The sequence below is a fragment of the Triturus cristatus genome, chromosome 12, assembly GCF_964204655.1.
Source record: "Triturus cristatus chromosome 12, aTriCri1.1, whole genome shotgun sequence".
NCBI lineage: Eukaryota > Metazoa > Chordata > Amphibia > Caudata > Salamandridae > Triturus > Triturus cristatus.
This window is the reverse complement of record NC_140595.1, coordinates 778,397,662-778,413,053: the sequence shown is the minus strand read 5'-3', so window position 1 is coordinate 778,413,053 and position 15,392 is coordinate 778,397,662. Positions and strand designations below refer to the sequence as shown.

The 15,392-nt window shown below is 41.0% G+C and overlaps 1 protein-coding gene across 2 annotated transcripts in view; it reads left to right on the top strand.

Annotated features, from left to right (window-relative positions):
• Positions 1–15,392, top strand: part of TNFSF12 (TNF superfamily member 12) — a 241,304-nt gene that overhangs the window by 135,474 nt on the left and 90,438 nt on the right. Inside the window, exon 1 of one of the 2 annotated variants that reach the window (XM_085637624.1) lies at positions 6,754–6,883. The exons of the other annotated variant lie outside the window; for it this stretch is intronic. Coding sequence (XP_085493750.1) covers positions 6,827–6,883 — 57 coding nt within the window. The 5' untranslated portion in view covers positions 6,754–6,826. Of the gene's footprint in view, positions 1–6,753; positions 6,884–15,392 lie in introns of those variants that run through there. 2 annotated transcript variants of the gene reach the window in all.

Genomic DNA, 15,392 nt, shown 5'->3' with positions numbered 1-15,392 from the left:
ATAGAATCAAAGCTGGGTAACAGTGAATTATGGGAATGCTTTTCACAGAGGGGTTCCAAGTGACATCAAATAGACAAGAGTAAAGCTTGAGTTGTCTCTTATGTGACTCAGAACCCCAAGGTGAAAAATATCCCCTTAATTCACTGTTACCCATCCATAATTTTATGTTATGCATGGCCTCCAAAATCATCTGCCCCTGCTTTCAACTACTATACAGGGACAGAGGAGTAATGGGTGACCCATATATAACAGGGCATCACTTCGGTGCCCCACTCACCCCCACAACTCTCCTCCAGAAGCTGCTTGGACACACTCTTAGAGAGCTCAACCAGAGCAGCCTGGAATTCCTTTATGAAACCAGTGGGTAACAGTTTTGTTAGCAACTATTGCTATGTTATAGCAGTGGGTGACTGGATTTGAATTCAGTCATTCATTCTGGCGGCTCTCTTCCAGAGCCATACTTAACAAAGCAATTCATCTGAGTGTTAGCCCAACTAAGGGCTATATCTAGTGGTTCGTAAACTCTGAGAACTAAGGACCTGAGACATCGTCAGCCCTGCCACACTTCCCAGGTTTATGTGTGATGTGCTGTTCGAGTCTAGGTTCTATCTTTGAATTCTGGGACTTGTGGTCTTGGTTATTCCATTATAAAAAAGGCTCCTCGTTTTATTTTTTTACTGATTTTTACAGAGCAATGTAGACAGAATATCATGTATTTTCCTGTCTATTTTTAAATAAGGATAAAAAAGACAAATTGTTTTTCTGTTGGACATTTCTCTCTACTGTCAATCATGAGTGATAGGTCAATAGCTGTACAGATTGACAGGTAGGAGAGTTCAAAATAATTAATAATATTTCCTAACAAAGCTTAAAAAACTGCAGCAGTACAGTTGCTTAAGTTATTCTACAATGCAAGTGGTTTGAAATGACTCTATTGTACTGTAAATGGCTAAAACCTATTGGATATTCAAAGGTGGGCAAATGTTTGTTGGTTAAATAAGTGTGGAAATATACCCACTGCATATTAATTTTTTTATACTGAGCACAAAATAAATATAGATAAATACAGATTAAAAAGTAGCAAAAAGAATATATGGATAGATAAAGGCAGAAATGTAAAGAAAAAAAGAAACCTGGAACCCTAATTCTAAAACATGGTTTGGAGCAGCACATCGCGCATGGACCTGGCAAACTTGGCAGCTATGCACACTGCTGACTCCCCAGCCTTGACACAGTACACGGGCATCGGTTAGGGTTATCTGGCATCCCTAATTTCCCAAAATCGTCCTGGTTTTTCACCAGCTGTTCCAGCATGTTTTGGCAAATTTGGCTCATGTCTCAGTTTTCAGAGAGGACTGACTGAAAACAGTGGGATGCACGTTTTGATGTGTTCCAAAGCAGTACTACTTACCAGCTCTTACCAGAAAGCAAGTTAATTAACAGGTATAATACTAGGTTCAATAACTTCATTTGATGTATTACCTTAGTACCTCGTTGCCTGTGTTTCTATGTTGATGAGTACAGTTCATTCTGTGTCCCTCGGTTGATGTAAAATTGTAGTCCTCCTTCAATTTTTACTAAAAGTCCCAGTTTATGTTTTTCAGAAATCTGGTCACTGAAATAGATAAGGTGCGGAGGCAATCTTCATGTGGAATAAGGATTTATTGTAGGTTTATGACACCCACAGCCAGGCGCTCCCGCTGCGTACCAGGATCTCCACCAACTGATTAACGTTGGTAGAATCCTGGCACGCATCGTTCTTGGCCCGACTGTGGAACACAACTTAAACCAACACATGAGCTCTCGCGCTGGTGGCGCGAGAGGATATAAGAATATGCAGCACACTACAACTTCTCTCTTTCTAACAAACAAAAGTGAAAAGATAACTGATAAGACAGTAATAACAAATTGGCATTATTAAGACAAAACATAGTCATCAAATTTTACAGGCAACCTTCTTGGACGCATATCCAGAACAGTAGGTGAAGAAGATGCATGCCCAGTACTATCATGAGGAACCTCATCAACCAATTGTCCACTCATAGATTCAACAGCTTCCCTCTGAGAACCAAGCGAAGAAGCCATAGATGAAGAATCATGCAACCAGGTGGTCCAGTCAGATTGATCAAACTGTTGCTTGGATAACTTCAATAAGGAGGAAACTTGTGAATCAGAAAGTCGGACAAGTGATCTCTTGTTCCACCACCCTTTATAACCAAGGAGTGCTGAACCTTTGTTCACATTAGTAACCTGCACTGGAGAAGAAAATTTAGACAAACCTTTTGTCACTCTTTTTGGATTTTTGATAAGAACCCATTAATCTTTAAATCAAAATCATTAAAACTTTTCTTTTGATCATGCACCATTTTCATATAAGTTTGTTTTTCTAAAACTCGTGATGCAAGATTTATATCCTGAGGCGTATTCTTAACTTGTTTATCCTGCAACCAATTGGGGCACAACGTAGTGTGAACATTCCTACCTCTTAACAGGGAAAAAGGAGGAATACCTGTTGTGCAATGTGGTGAAATGTTATATGACCATAACTTGTCCTCAATAAAATCCTGAACATTTTTTCCTGAGGAAAGAGCTACTTGAATGGCATCCTTGACCAATCTGTTAGCCCTTTCAACTAACCCATTAGATGATGGTGAGTATAAAGCAACCTTGAAATGAGTGACATCCTTTTCCGCTAAAAATGCAGAGAATTTCTGGGAAACGAAATGTGTACCGTTGTCGCTAACAATAATGGAGGGTGAACCTTCAATAGCAAACACCTTCCTCAAAATTCTAATGGCATTAGTAGAACTAGGTGAGTCACAAAACATATGATAAATCCATTTGGAATGATAATCAATCAACAAAATTAAAAACTTTAAATCATGAAATAAAAGATCATAAGGACCTGAAAAATCTATAGCAACCTTTTCCCATGGTTTACTTGGAATTGGGACCGGATGTAGGGGTGTTTTCATAACTTTACACTTTTTGTCTGATAAGAGGCACTCTGAACATGAACCAATATAAAACTTGACCTGTGATTCTAAGGATGGCCACCAATAATACAATTTAATGAGTTGAGAGGTTTTTGAAATCCCCAAATGACCCTGATGTGCACATTTAATGATATCCTCCCTTAAACTCGATGGGGGAACAAAAGATTCATGTCTCATAACCATTCCATTGACCAAAGAAAGTTCAGAAGCAACCATGGAAAAGGCTTTTAACTCATTTGACAGCTTCCTATTTTCTGGCCAACCCTTTACAATATATTGCATGACCAATTTAAGAGTATCATCCTTACTATAAGCTTCCAACCAAATTTGTTCAGTAATGTTAGGACATTCTTTGATGGCATCAAGTGCCGCAACAACACATTCTGTGTCCTCAACAGCATCCAAATCAGGAGCCTCGTGAAATGCCATGCGTGAAAGACAATCAGCCCTGAAATTTCTTCCGCCAGAAATATGTTTGATGCAATTTTGAAAGTAGCCTAACCAATCTGGCAGAGGTTCTTCCAAATCCATCACCATCGAGTAAATGTGTAAGAGGTTTATGGTCAGTGAATAGTTCAAACTCACGTCCCCAAATGTAATTCCTGAACTTCTCGATTGCCCAGACGCAAGCAAGTGCTTCGCGTCCAATTGTACTATAATGGGTCTCTGCAGGTTTAAGCATTCTAGATGAAAAAGCTATGGTGTGTGCCTTTCCTGCAACCCACTGACCAAGAACTGCACCCAAACCTGTGAGACTGGCATCCACCATAATGAAACATTTAGAATCATCTTGAAAAGCATGAAGTGCGGGAGCTTCAACAATGAGTTTTTTTGTTTGATCAAATGAGGATGAAACCTCATTAGACCAAAGAAACTTTGAACCTTTGCGCAATAGGGCACGCAATGGCTCCACAGTCTGAGCATATCCTTTAACAAAACGAGCATAGTATTCTGCCAATCCTAAAAATGATCGAAGAGCATCTTTGTCTTTGGGAGGAACAGCATGTCTGATGGCCTTGACAAGCGAAAACTTTGACTTGATTCCTTGAGAAGACAACGTATGACCTAAGTAGTCTAACTGTTGTTTACCAAATTGACACTTGTCAGATCCGATAGTCATACCAGCATCATTCAATTTGGTCAGAACACAAATTAGATTTTTTACATGTGTTTCCCAGTCATTGGCAAAAACAAGAATATCATCTTGATAGGCTTGGACCCCTGGCACATCCTGAAATTGACTATCCATCATCTTTTGAAAAACACTGGCTGCAGATGCCAGGCCAAAAGGAAGCCTAAGATATTTGTAGACACTAAAGGGTGTGACAAAAGTGGTGAGATCTTGGGAATCAACTGTTAAGCGAATTTGGTGATAGGCTGAGCAAAGATCGATTATAGAAAAATATTTGGCACCCCCTAAGCTGGCAAGAAGATCATGAATTTTTGGAAGCGGGTGACAATCAATTAAGATGTTTTTATTCAAAGTGCGCAAGTCCGCACATAGCCTGACCTCACCTGATTTGTTTCGGACGATAACGATGGGAGTAACCCATTCTGATGAGTTGCAAGGTGCAATGACCCCATCATCACACAATTTTTTAAGTGTAGACTTGAGTTCATCCCTAGCACTGAGTGGTAATGTGCGAACCTTATGTACAAAGGGTTGAGCATTTGGTTTTAACTTTATCTGATGTTGGAACCCTTTGACGGTGCCAAGTTTGTCAGAAAATAAATTAGGAAATAGGTCTAGAATCTTTTTAAGATCATGTGAATGATCTGTGACATCAATACAATCTAATGTGTTCAGTTCGTTTTCTGACCATCCGGCTGGGGAATAACCTTGGGGAGGATCATCACGCATGATGGGATTATCCCCACCAGCAACAAGGTAAAGACCCATTCTAGCAAGATCCTGCCAACCAACTATATTGCGTCCCCTAACTGCGACATAGACTTTAGAGTATATTGACCTTTGAAGACATTCCAACCTTGAGATAAAATATCCTAACATCTCTATGTCAAATTCTCCAAACGGTTTTGGATTGATGTCTGTTTTAGTCAAGGTAATGGAATTCTGCCACTTCTCAAAAAACATTACATCTGATAAAATAGTTATTGGAGAACCAGAATCTGCCATAATCGGAATCTCAATTTTTCCAAATACTGCAACACCTAGGGGACCTTTGACATGATGAGGATTGAAAATCGAATTACATTCAATTGAAACAATCATATCATGAAATTGTTTTGTACAATCCTCAAGAGATTCTGTAACTTATATGCTATTAACTCTGGTAGGTCTCTTTGCAGATTTGCAAACACTTTGAAAATGGCCAATTTATTGGCATGAAACGCATCTTTTTCCTGAAGCGGGACACATGGGATGATTGCCAAGATGTGATCGAGAACCACACCTGAAACACATTGTGTTAACCTTTTTAAAAGGCTGCTTATAAAATCTATGAACATTAACAGCATTGACAGAATTTCCAGGATCATTTGAAATCGACTTGAAAGAGTTAATAGATTGATCTTGTTGAAGAGCTTTTGATGTGACGATGGACCTTTCAATACTCTTGGCAATATCAATTGTGTCTTGTAAAGATGGCTTTCTACAGCTGAGAAGGCGCTCTTGTATTTTTCTCGAAAAACAAGCAAAAACGAACTGATCACGTATGTAAATTTCTGGATCTGCCTCAAACTCGCAAGTGGATGCAAGAACACGTAATGCAGCAATGTATTCATCCACTGTTTCATCCTCACGCTGTTTTCTCCTGTGGAAATTATGTCTCTCAAGCATAATGTTTGGTTCTTGGTCATAATGTCTTGCCAAGCGAGCTAAGGCTTCTTTATAAGGATTCTAATGTTGCGCATCCCCAGCTTCACCAGCTGGTGTGGGAAATTTTGGTAAATTCTCAAATACATGTTGCGCAGCAAGACCCAGACAACCATAAAGAATGGCAACCTTGCGATCATGAGAAAATTTAACAGCGTCTATAGCAACAATATGATTTTCAAAGGCTTTAACCCACTGACGCCATGGAATTTCAGGTTTGCCAGGTTGTTGTAAAAAAGGAGGGGGTTGCGCAAATTGCTGAGAAGAGGCCATGAAAGGAAATGGATGGGCAAAGTAATTATATCAAAAATATAGATAAGTCAAACAAATTAAGTAATAAAAGGACTTATTATGCTATATTGAATGAAACAATTTTAAATACAAAGTAAGAAAATGAGGTGAAAAAGTCACAGTTATTTCTATTTTAAAGTAAGACTGTGTATTGAGGTTAAGACAGCCCCTTCAAAAATGTACGAAAGTGATAATAACAGCACTAAAATAAATTTTAAAGTGCATATGAAAGGTGTGCCTGTCACCGTGAGAAGTGCAGGCTGAACTGTACTCAAGACAAAAGTGTGCCTGTCACTGTGTGGTGAAGATTGGATCCTACCTGGGATCAGAAGATCAGCGTTGGTGAAAGAAGGTAGTTTAAAGTGCCCAAAAGCGTGATTGAGCCTGCATGTAGCGATAAACGAAGAGCGTCGAGATTCCTGTTTGAAGCTTGCTCCCGTTGCTAAGATACGCCTACGTGAAGCGTAATGAGCACGGAGCGTCGGCTTGAATGAGGCTTGCTTTCCCTCGTTGCTAGGTAACAGCACGTTGGAAACGCGATGTCTCCGAAGGCGAGGAAATCAGCCCAAAAGCTTAAAAATGCAATCCGGAAGTCGGGAAGCAAACCAGAATACACCATTCAACAAGCTGCCAGCAGGAGCGAGTGGAAGCAGTGAGAAGGAGGAGGCTCGTGAAAAGCAGAAAACTTTAAATAATATGAATCATGCTGGTGGGTGCCGGATGCGTTGATTCGTCCTTGTCGCCAATTGAAATAGATAAGGTGCGGAGGCAATCTTCATGTAGAATAAGGATTTTTTGTAGGTTTATGACACCCACAGCCAGGCGCTCCCGCTGCGTACCAGGATCTCCACCAACTGATTAACGTTGGTAGAATCCTGGCACGCATCGTTCATGGCCCGACTGTGGAACACAACTTAAACCAACACATGAGCTCTCGCGCTGGTGGCGCGAGAGCATATAAGAATATGCAGCACACTACAGTCACCCTATCTATCAGCAGACCATCTTTGGAAGTCGACCTACACTTTCGCTCTTCTTGCCTCATCTCTTTAATTAGGATGTCTTTGAGGTCGTGGTGCTCTTCGGAGTAGGTACAGTTCTTTCCACCACATGTTCAGATTCATTGAACATTTGTTTTCGATAGTCTGTGTCCCCCTCGCCTTTCCTTGCTCTCTGAGTAGTTTGTTCCCCACAAATGCAGGGCATGGGAGACACCTTGTGATGCTAGGGGTCAGAGTGTGCGTGACGTCACTTTCGCTGTACGCGAAGTGACGCTGTGACGTCATAGACATTCGCACTCCAGCTGCATAGTAAAGCTGTGTTTTACAGGCCCGTCAGCCCGCGCACTGTAAACAACTCTCTTGATGAGTTTAGACTGTGTTTTTTTAATAGAAAGTCCTGGGAACACAGAGACTTACTATGTGAAGTCCGGCCCTTGACACCCCGACCCCGCCTGGTCTCCAGCTTTAACCTTTGCTCGCTCGTTATTACAGTTGCCCTGTTCTTTCGTGCTTTCATTCTTTGTGTCTCCGCCACTTAGCCTGGGGTTGTTCCTCGAGGCCTTTACTTGTGGCAGACGTGTGGCAAGTGCTTTAAATGGAATTCTAGAAGAGCATTTACTCGCTAAACCACTGTACTATTTTGGTGGTGAGAAGTGCAGGTACTCCCCCCTTACAAATTAAAGAAGTACAGGTACTCGGGGCCATAAAGTACCTGCCCGTGTAAAGATCTCAGCGTTCCCCCCACAAGGACCTTTATTATAGCCCCTTCGTCCCGATTTTATTGGTGACCGGAGTTCTCACCCGAGTCAGGATTGCAGGAAATAGGGTCAACGCTCATGCACATTTCGCCAGTGAAAACCTGACAGAATATTTCCACACAAAAAAGTTCGGAATGTGGGAAAACGTGGACATCGGTTTGGAAATACACATTTCTGGAGTAATTCTCCTTTCGTCACGGTCACACCTATAATAGTGTGGTACTGCTGCACCTCGGACTCCTGTACTCCACAGGACGAGTAGTTCCGGATATTAACATTTCCGTTAAGTAGTATATACAGTCGTGCTTTTGTGAGGTCGCCTGGCGTGGTGCTTTCTTATCAAATTATTATGTTGTGTTACAACAATTAAATACTTCTTGGGATTTTACATCTTACTCCTCTTTGACCCGTGTTTCTGTGTAGCTGGATTTTAGGGTAGGCCAGGTAAGCCTTCATAGGAGCAGCGTTATACTGAAGGAACTAAAACAGATGATTAAAGCCAGTGCCAGAGCTAATAAATAACCACCGGGCTCTCCTCCTTGACGTGCTACATTACTCACAACCCCCCTTTTCAAAGGAGAGAAACAGTCTGCTTGTCTCTCAAAATTATTCTGTGATCTTTTGGCAGGGTCAGGCCCAAAGGAGCTTCCGAGCTGGAAAGTAGTCGGTGGGCCCGTTATGTGCAACTGTGGTTAGGGTCAGGCAAGCAACGACCATTGGGCTCAAAGGGCTTCAGCCCCCCCCCCCACTCATCCCCCTCTGTTGTCTGTCAGCCCGTGCTGAGACTTCTTCCCAGGCACACACAGAGTTTTTGAGCTGCTGTGGGCTGGCTGGTCTGGTGTCCGTCTTATTGCAGCCGCACCCCAGTACTTCACAGGTCTTTGAAAGACCATTTACTTGTTAACAAGGCTTTGTTGTTTTTTCACCCCTTCTTAGAGCCCCTGTATCTACACTCTGCCTATTGCTGAAAGAATTAGCACCCCCCACCAAATTATGGCTCTAGTTGCGCCTCTGGTTAGGGCAGTGTTCCCCGCTGCTTCAATATTAGTACTAACACCAAAACACTAATTTTAATGCATTTTCAAACTAAAAATAGATGGGACATGTGCCCTTCTTTTTGGAAAGTGGAACTTTCAGCACGCTGTAGGACATCTTAATAAAGAAACATCTCTGAAACATAGATTGTGTATATAATTGGTCAAATTAACCACCCCCACCTTTTGGCAGACATGAAGAGTGTCTGTCAGGCTGAGCAAAGGTCAGTCTGATAGACACTCTATGTTCAGGTCAGGCAACCAGGTACTAGACATGTGCTAAGTACGCAAGCGCCTGGCTGCCTGAACTGAACTTTGCCGGGCTGAAGATGTCACAGCCCTGTGGGTGTGGCTTCAGCCTGGCAAAGCACCTCGAGGGCCTGCCCCTCATGACAAGGGGGAGCGTCACTGATATCCTCAGACCTGGGTGCTTCGGTTTTAAGCCCTGAAGTGCCCAGCGCATAACATCAATGACTGACCCCTTGTCACAGCATGAGGTGGGGTCAGCTGTCTCACTCACCTCATCCCACTCTGTGACGAGGAAGGGACTGTTACCACCTCATGTGGTCAGCCAATGGGAGGAGGCTGGAGTTCCAATCCTGCAGGAACATCATGTGCTTCAACCGGTAAGTGTTTTTGTTTGTTTGGTGTGTGCATGCTTGTTTGTGTATGTATGAATGTATGTGTATTTGTGAGTGCATGCTGTGAATGGGTGTGTGTAAGTGTGCATGTAGATGGCTGAGCATTTGTGGCCCACTCCCCACCTGGTCCAATTACCGTCCGCCACTGAAAGTCAAGTGTATATTGTTTGCCAATCAATGCATATTTGAGATTGCCATCAAGAGCCACATATTTACTGCAGAGAATCTATGAAGGAGGGCATTGAGCAGGAAAGTATATGACAGGGGAGCCCTGTTTGCCTTCTGTTCCTGCCTCTTCATGACTGCTAGGGGTAGCAAGTGCAGTGCCAGCTGTACCAAATATCATCTTAAGAATGCTTGGGGTCCTGTGCCAGACATATCTGGGGCTCCTGTTCATAACAACGTTGAATTGTATTGCCTATTTTCTGCTAAACCAAGCCTGCAATAAGTCAAACAATATTGAATTATATATTAATGAAATGGCAGTGAAAATAAATGTGGCTTAATAACATGTGTTACTTAGAAAATCTGTACTTTTAAACACATTCAGACATTTATTACTACAGGGCAAATGTGGAATTCACATTTAGTTTCCCAGTATAGCAAAATTGAAAAGCAAAAACACTTTTTACTTGCCATAGATTGCTTGTAATTATTACTTTACACAGGGAACCAACTCTCCTAATTGTGTTGATATCACTTCAGTGTGAATTTATCTTGCTGCAAAAACTTAACCCCTTGCATCCTGGTTTGTGTTAAATACCTTTTGCTAAAAACAAACACATGACAAAGTGCCATGACATTAACCATATATGCAGATGTGCAGAGTATAATATGTTATTTATTACCACTTTTGATGTAGGGGATGGGTTTTGATTCATCTGAGGCTTTGCCTCTCATGATTCATGGCCCCTCCCTAATCACAAATGGCAATAAATAGCATTTCTCACACTGCACATCTGCATATATACTATGCATGTATACGTTTGGAAGCTGTTAAGTGACTGTGAGAAGATGGGTAAGCTGAGTAAACCGGTGTGGAAAGGGGAAGCTATTACTTATGCAGACATCTCCCTCTTTTTAACTCCTTGAAAAACACATTATACTTCACATTACTACAAGCCCACACCTCTTTACATTTTAACCCTTTAGTTTTATGCCTGCATTAACATCTCGTTGCTCATTTACTTTAGCTTGCTCTTAGGGAAAGACATAAATTCAGCAGCTCCTATTTCAACAAAATAGCATTCAGGAAACCCTTGCTTGCTTCTTGAATACAATATGTTAGCATCCTAGTTGTTCCTTTGAACTCTGTGGTGACGCTGATCACTAGGGAGTTAATTGGCAGGCTACTGCTTGGGTTGGAAGTATGTTTGACTCTGCAAGTCGGAATCTTTTACTGAAATGGATATGGAGGATATTTGAGAAATCCTAAAAATGTGACCTAATTTTAGATTTCTAGTGCACTAACCATAATTTCTACAACAAAAAGTAATCCCTCATTTCTTCATTTGATGCAGTATCCTCTGTGTGAAATGCTTTCAGTTTCATAGCTTTGATTCCATCAAGGTGGTATTCAGGTGCACCACACTCACTTTTATCAAAAATGTGAAATGTTCACACTCTAGCTGCTCATTAGAACTTTGTGGTAAGGCTGCAGTTAATCACTAAGTCGTTAATAGGCTGCTGCTGGTGTTAAAAGCAAACGTTTCAGTCTGCATTGAAAATGTCCTCATTTTAGCTTTCTAGAGCACTAACTATAATTTGTATGTCAAAAACTACCCCATTTTGTTCATTTCTAAAGGGAATGCTTTACGTTTTACAACTTTGATTCCATCAAGATAACATCAGGTGTGCCAAACTTCTGTCATAAATATAGAATGTTACTGCTCTGGTTGTTTATTAGAACACTGGAGAAAACAAAGTTTGGTCACTAGGGAGTTAACTGACAGACAGCTGCTGCTGGAAGTACGTTTTGCGCCGAATATCAGACTTTATTCTCGCCTGGCTAATCAAGATAGTATGAATTACAGAAATGTGTTCTCTTTTTAGCTTCTGGAGCACCTTCCAAACCACCATGAGAAAATCATGACAGAAAAGAGTTTTCTCTCCAACATGGTTTCTTGAATTCCATGAGGATCGGCATTTTTCACAGGGTAAAATCACCTTAGAACGCACAACAGTTCTTAAAATGAATATGGTACCACCAACAAATGATTTATATTCTGACTAAAATGTATCACCCTTTGTATATGCTACTTTTGTGAGCCCTTAAAAACAGGCTTACACTACAATCACCATATCCACGAGTGCTCTAATGGCTGCCGCTTGTTCTCTATGTTGCCAGCCAATCAAAAAGGGGTCTCTTTGGGACCCCCCTCCCCACATGACCCTTAGGGACAGGTTGTGCTCATCCTGGCCCTTATTTTTTAGGTCTCGCTTAGGCAGCACCTGCGCTGTCTCTTCGAGACATACTGTATTCAGAATATGTGAATAAAGCTCCACCTACTTCCCGCCCATCTTTTTAATTGGCTCCTGTCCCTGTCCTTTGTCAAGTCAATGTTGGCTTTTCATTGGTTATTAGGCTTTGTAGTCCTTCCTTAGTAACTCCCTGTCCCTTTTTGTAACCTCCCATGAGGACACCCCCTATTACATGTGTTGTAACACCCTAGTTTTTAATTACACCCTCAAGGCACTATTTTCTTAAAGGCCTTCAGACAGCACACCCACTTGGTCCTAAACAAGGATAGCAGTGATTAATTTACCCGCTAACACATCTCACATTTATATTAGACCTTCTATAAATATCCCTTCATCAGCTCCACATAGAGTACAACCTAATCCGGAATTAATATAAAAATTATTTTGGCACATTTCAAAGCTACTAATTGTATATATTGAATGTACTGTGGTACTGTCTTCCATGCAATGCATTATGGGTAGGGTGGATTTAAGTTTATGATGCTCACTAGGGACATCTAGGCACAGCTTGCGGTACTGCACCTACACAGCTCACATTTATATTAGACCTATAAATTTCCCTTTATTATAATAATTGTTTTGCCTCATTTCAAAACTAATATTTGTATATACAGACATAGCTATTTGAATGTACTCTGGTACTGTCTTGCATGCAATGCATTATGGGTGTACCATATGTGACCAAAATGATGATGATGCTCACTAGGGACCTCTAGGCACAGCTTGCGGTACTGCACCTACACATCTCACATTTATTTTAGACCTTCTATAAATTTTGCTTCATCAGCTCCACATGGAGTACAACCTAATCGAAATTAATATAATAATTTTTTGTCACATTTCAAAGCTATTAATTGAATATATGGACATAGCTATTTGAATGTACTCGTGTTTTTTCCCGTTTTTTTTCTCCTTGTCAGGGCGCCATTTTTGGTTCAGCTACATCAATCGTCACCTTCCACAACACCCTATTTATTAGTCAGTTTTTGGTAACAAACTTGGCAACAAGTGCGCAAGCTATTCTATTGACCTTTTACCTGTGAAGGGAAAAGGTCACGTTAGTCAAATACATACATTAAATAACTACATTTACTCCACCTGTCTTCATCTGCCTTCTCCTCTCCCTGTCACCAACCGGTTCCTGGGTTAAAGAAAGAAAGACAAAACAGGTTAGTGGCCCCTCCAGGGTCCCCCCCGTGCAAGGGGACCCCTTTGGGTCCTCAGTCGTTGTCTTCATCTGATCCGTCCAGTGCTGCGTAGTCGCATGGGAGGCTGTGGATCATCTTATGGCACGCCAGGGTCGATGTCTCCTTCTTCCCTACTACCAGGCCATTTCTGCAAAACAGAAGAACATTTTTAAAACAGCACAGGAGCCTCCAGCAGTTCTTAAGATCGCTCAGTGCGTGTGTCCCTGGGAGCAAACCATACATCACAGAGTCTGCTGTGATGCAGGGCGTAGGTATCAACGCCCTAAGATCTATGCCTAGGGCCTTCAGCAGGTCCTGTGCATACGCGCACTCCCAGAAGAGATGGTATGTTGTCCCGCCCGCGGTGCACCCTTTTGGGCAGGACTTGTATCTGTTGAGTACTCTTGCATGCATGAAGGCTCTCACGGGAAGTCCTCCTTATATGGCCACAACATACTCTTCAATTTAGGGCCAGTCAATCAGGATTGTCTCGTCTCCTTTTAATGTGGACAATCAGAGCATATCTGGACACCAACAGTCCAGCTATACCTATTTTGTAACCCGAGACAAACGTGAAACTTTATTAAAAAAAAGAAATAGAAAAAAGGAAAATAAAGACAAGAATCACAATTTTGATGGCTGACTATTGTTGTGGTGCATCCCTACATCTCATATTGCAATTTGTTACCATTCATTGGTTTATGCACCCAGGCAGCTGGTGCTTGTAGTGTGTGCACACATTTGTACGTATGTTTTTTCAAAGATACTAGTTGGAACAGCGGGTGAGGTGCAGCCTGTTTGGTCCGCTGCCTTTGCTTTATTTTGTATTAGTCTATTTTGTAACCCCTTCATGACCACCTGAGCACTTCTTTAAACATACATTTCTCAAAAATAACTGAATGTATTTACACCAAATGACAAAAAGCACCCTTTCTGAGTAAAGTTCTAACTGTTTGACAAATTTGATGTTATTTTGTTTAGCCGATTTTCTCTAGCTGAGACAAAAGCTTCCTACGGGAATTAACATGGCAATTCAACATTTTGGAACCCCACCTTTTTCTTGGCCCCAGCATAGCATTTAAAATACAAACAAAAAACACTGAAATTCACCGGTTATACGTAATTGACTTAAGGATAACTTGTATCCTCATGATGCACTGTTTATAATCTAACATATTACATCACTTATGACATGTTTAATTTCAGCGTTGATGGTGTCACTGAGGACATCTCAAAACTATGGAAATGCAAGTTGTACTTCGGTCAGTTACGCATACCAGGTGAATTTCAGTAGTTTTTTGTTTCTTAAATGTTCGTTTTTATATTATTGCTAAACCTACATATTACTCCAATTTTACCTTTACCTTTGTCTTTTGAACGAATATATGTATATGTCTATATATATATATATATATATATATATATATATATATATATATATATATATATGTGTGTAAATATATAATATATGCAATCATTAAAAAAAGTTAGTGATGTTAAATTTAATAAAATATAATATAAAAACTATAGTTGTAAAACAAAACAATGAAATTCACCAATTAGTGCGCTGACTGTATCTTGCACCTTGCACACTTGCAGTGCGCTGCTTATGACCTCACATATTACATCACACATGACATGTCCAATAAGATCATCATTGAAGCCCTCTCAAATGACATCATTGAGGACATCACTCATGATGTCATCCAATGAATGTGACTGTTTAATATACGCATATCATGCTGGAAGTTATTCAGATGGTTATATCTAGAACTAATTTTCTATAGCCTCTTTACTGCAAATGGATGTACGCTTTTGCAACATGCTTGGCCTCCTAATGGGTCTTGGGTGTGTGAGGGGAGTGAGCTCTCTGTGAATGGTTGTGACAGGGTGAAATCTTGCACATTGGAGACTTGCTGACCCATGTCTTGTTGATTGCCTTCAAGAGGCTGGCTATCTGTGGATGCTTTGCTACAGGGTGATGGGTGTACACAGCAGGTGTTGCCTCACTTTCGTCTTGAATACCAATGAACAGTAAATCACAAGAAGCGTGCTTTCTGAGTAAAGATCTAGTTTTTTGCCACATTTAGTGTAATTCTGTTCAGCCTTTTTTTCTTAAATTGTTTCCAAAAACTCCTATGGGAAATTGCATTGAATTGTTTTGGGG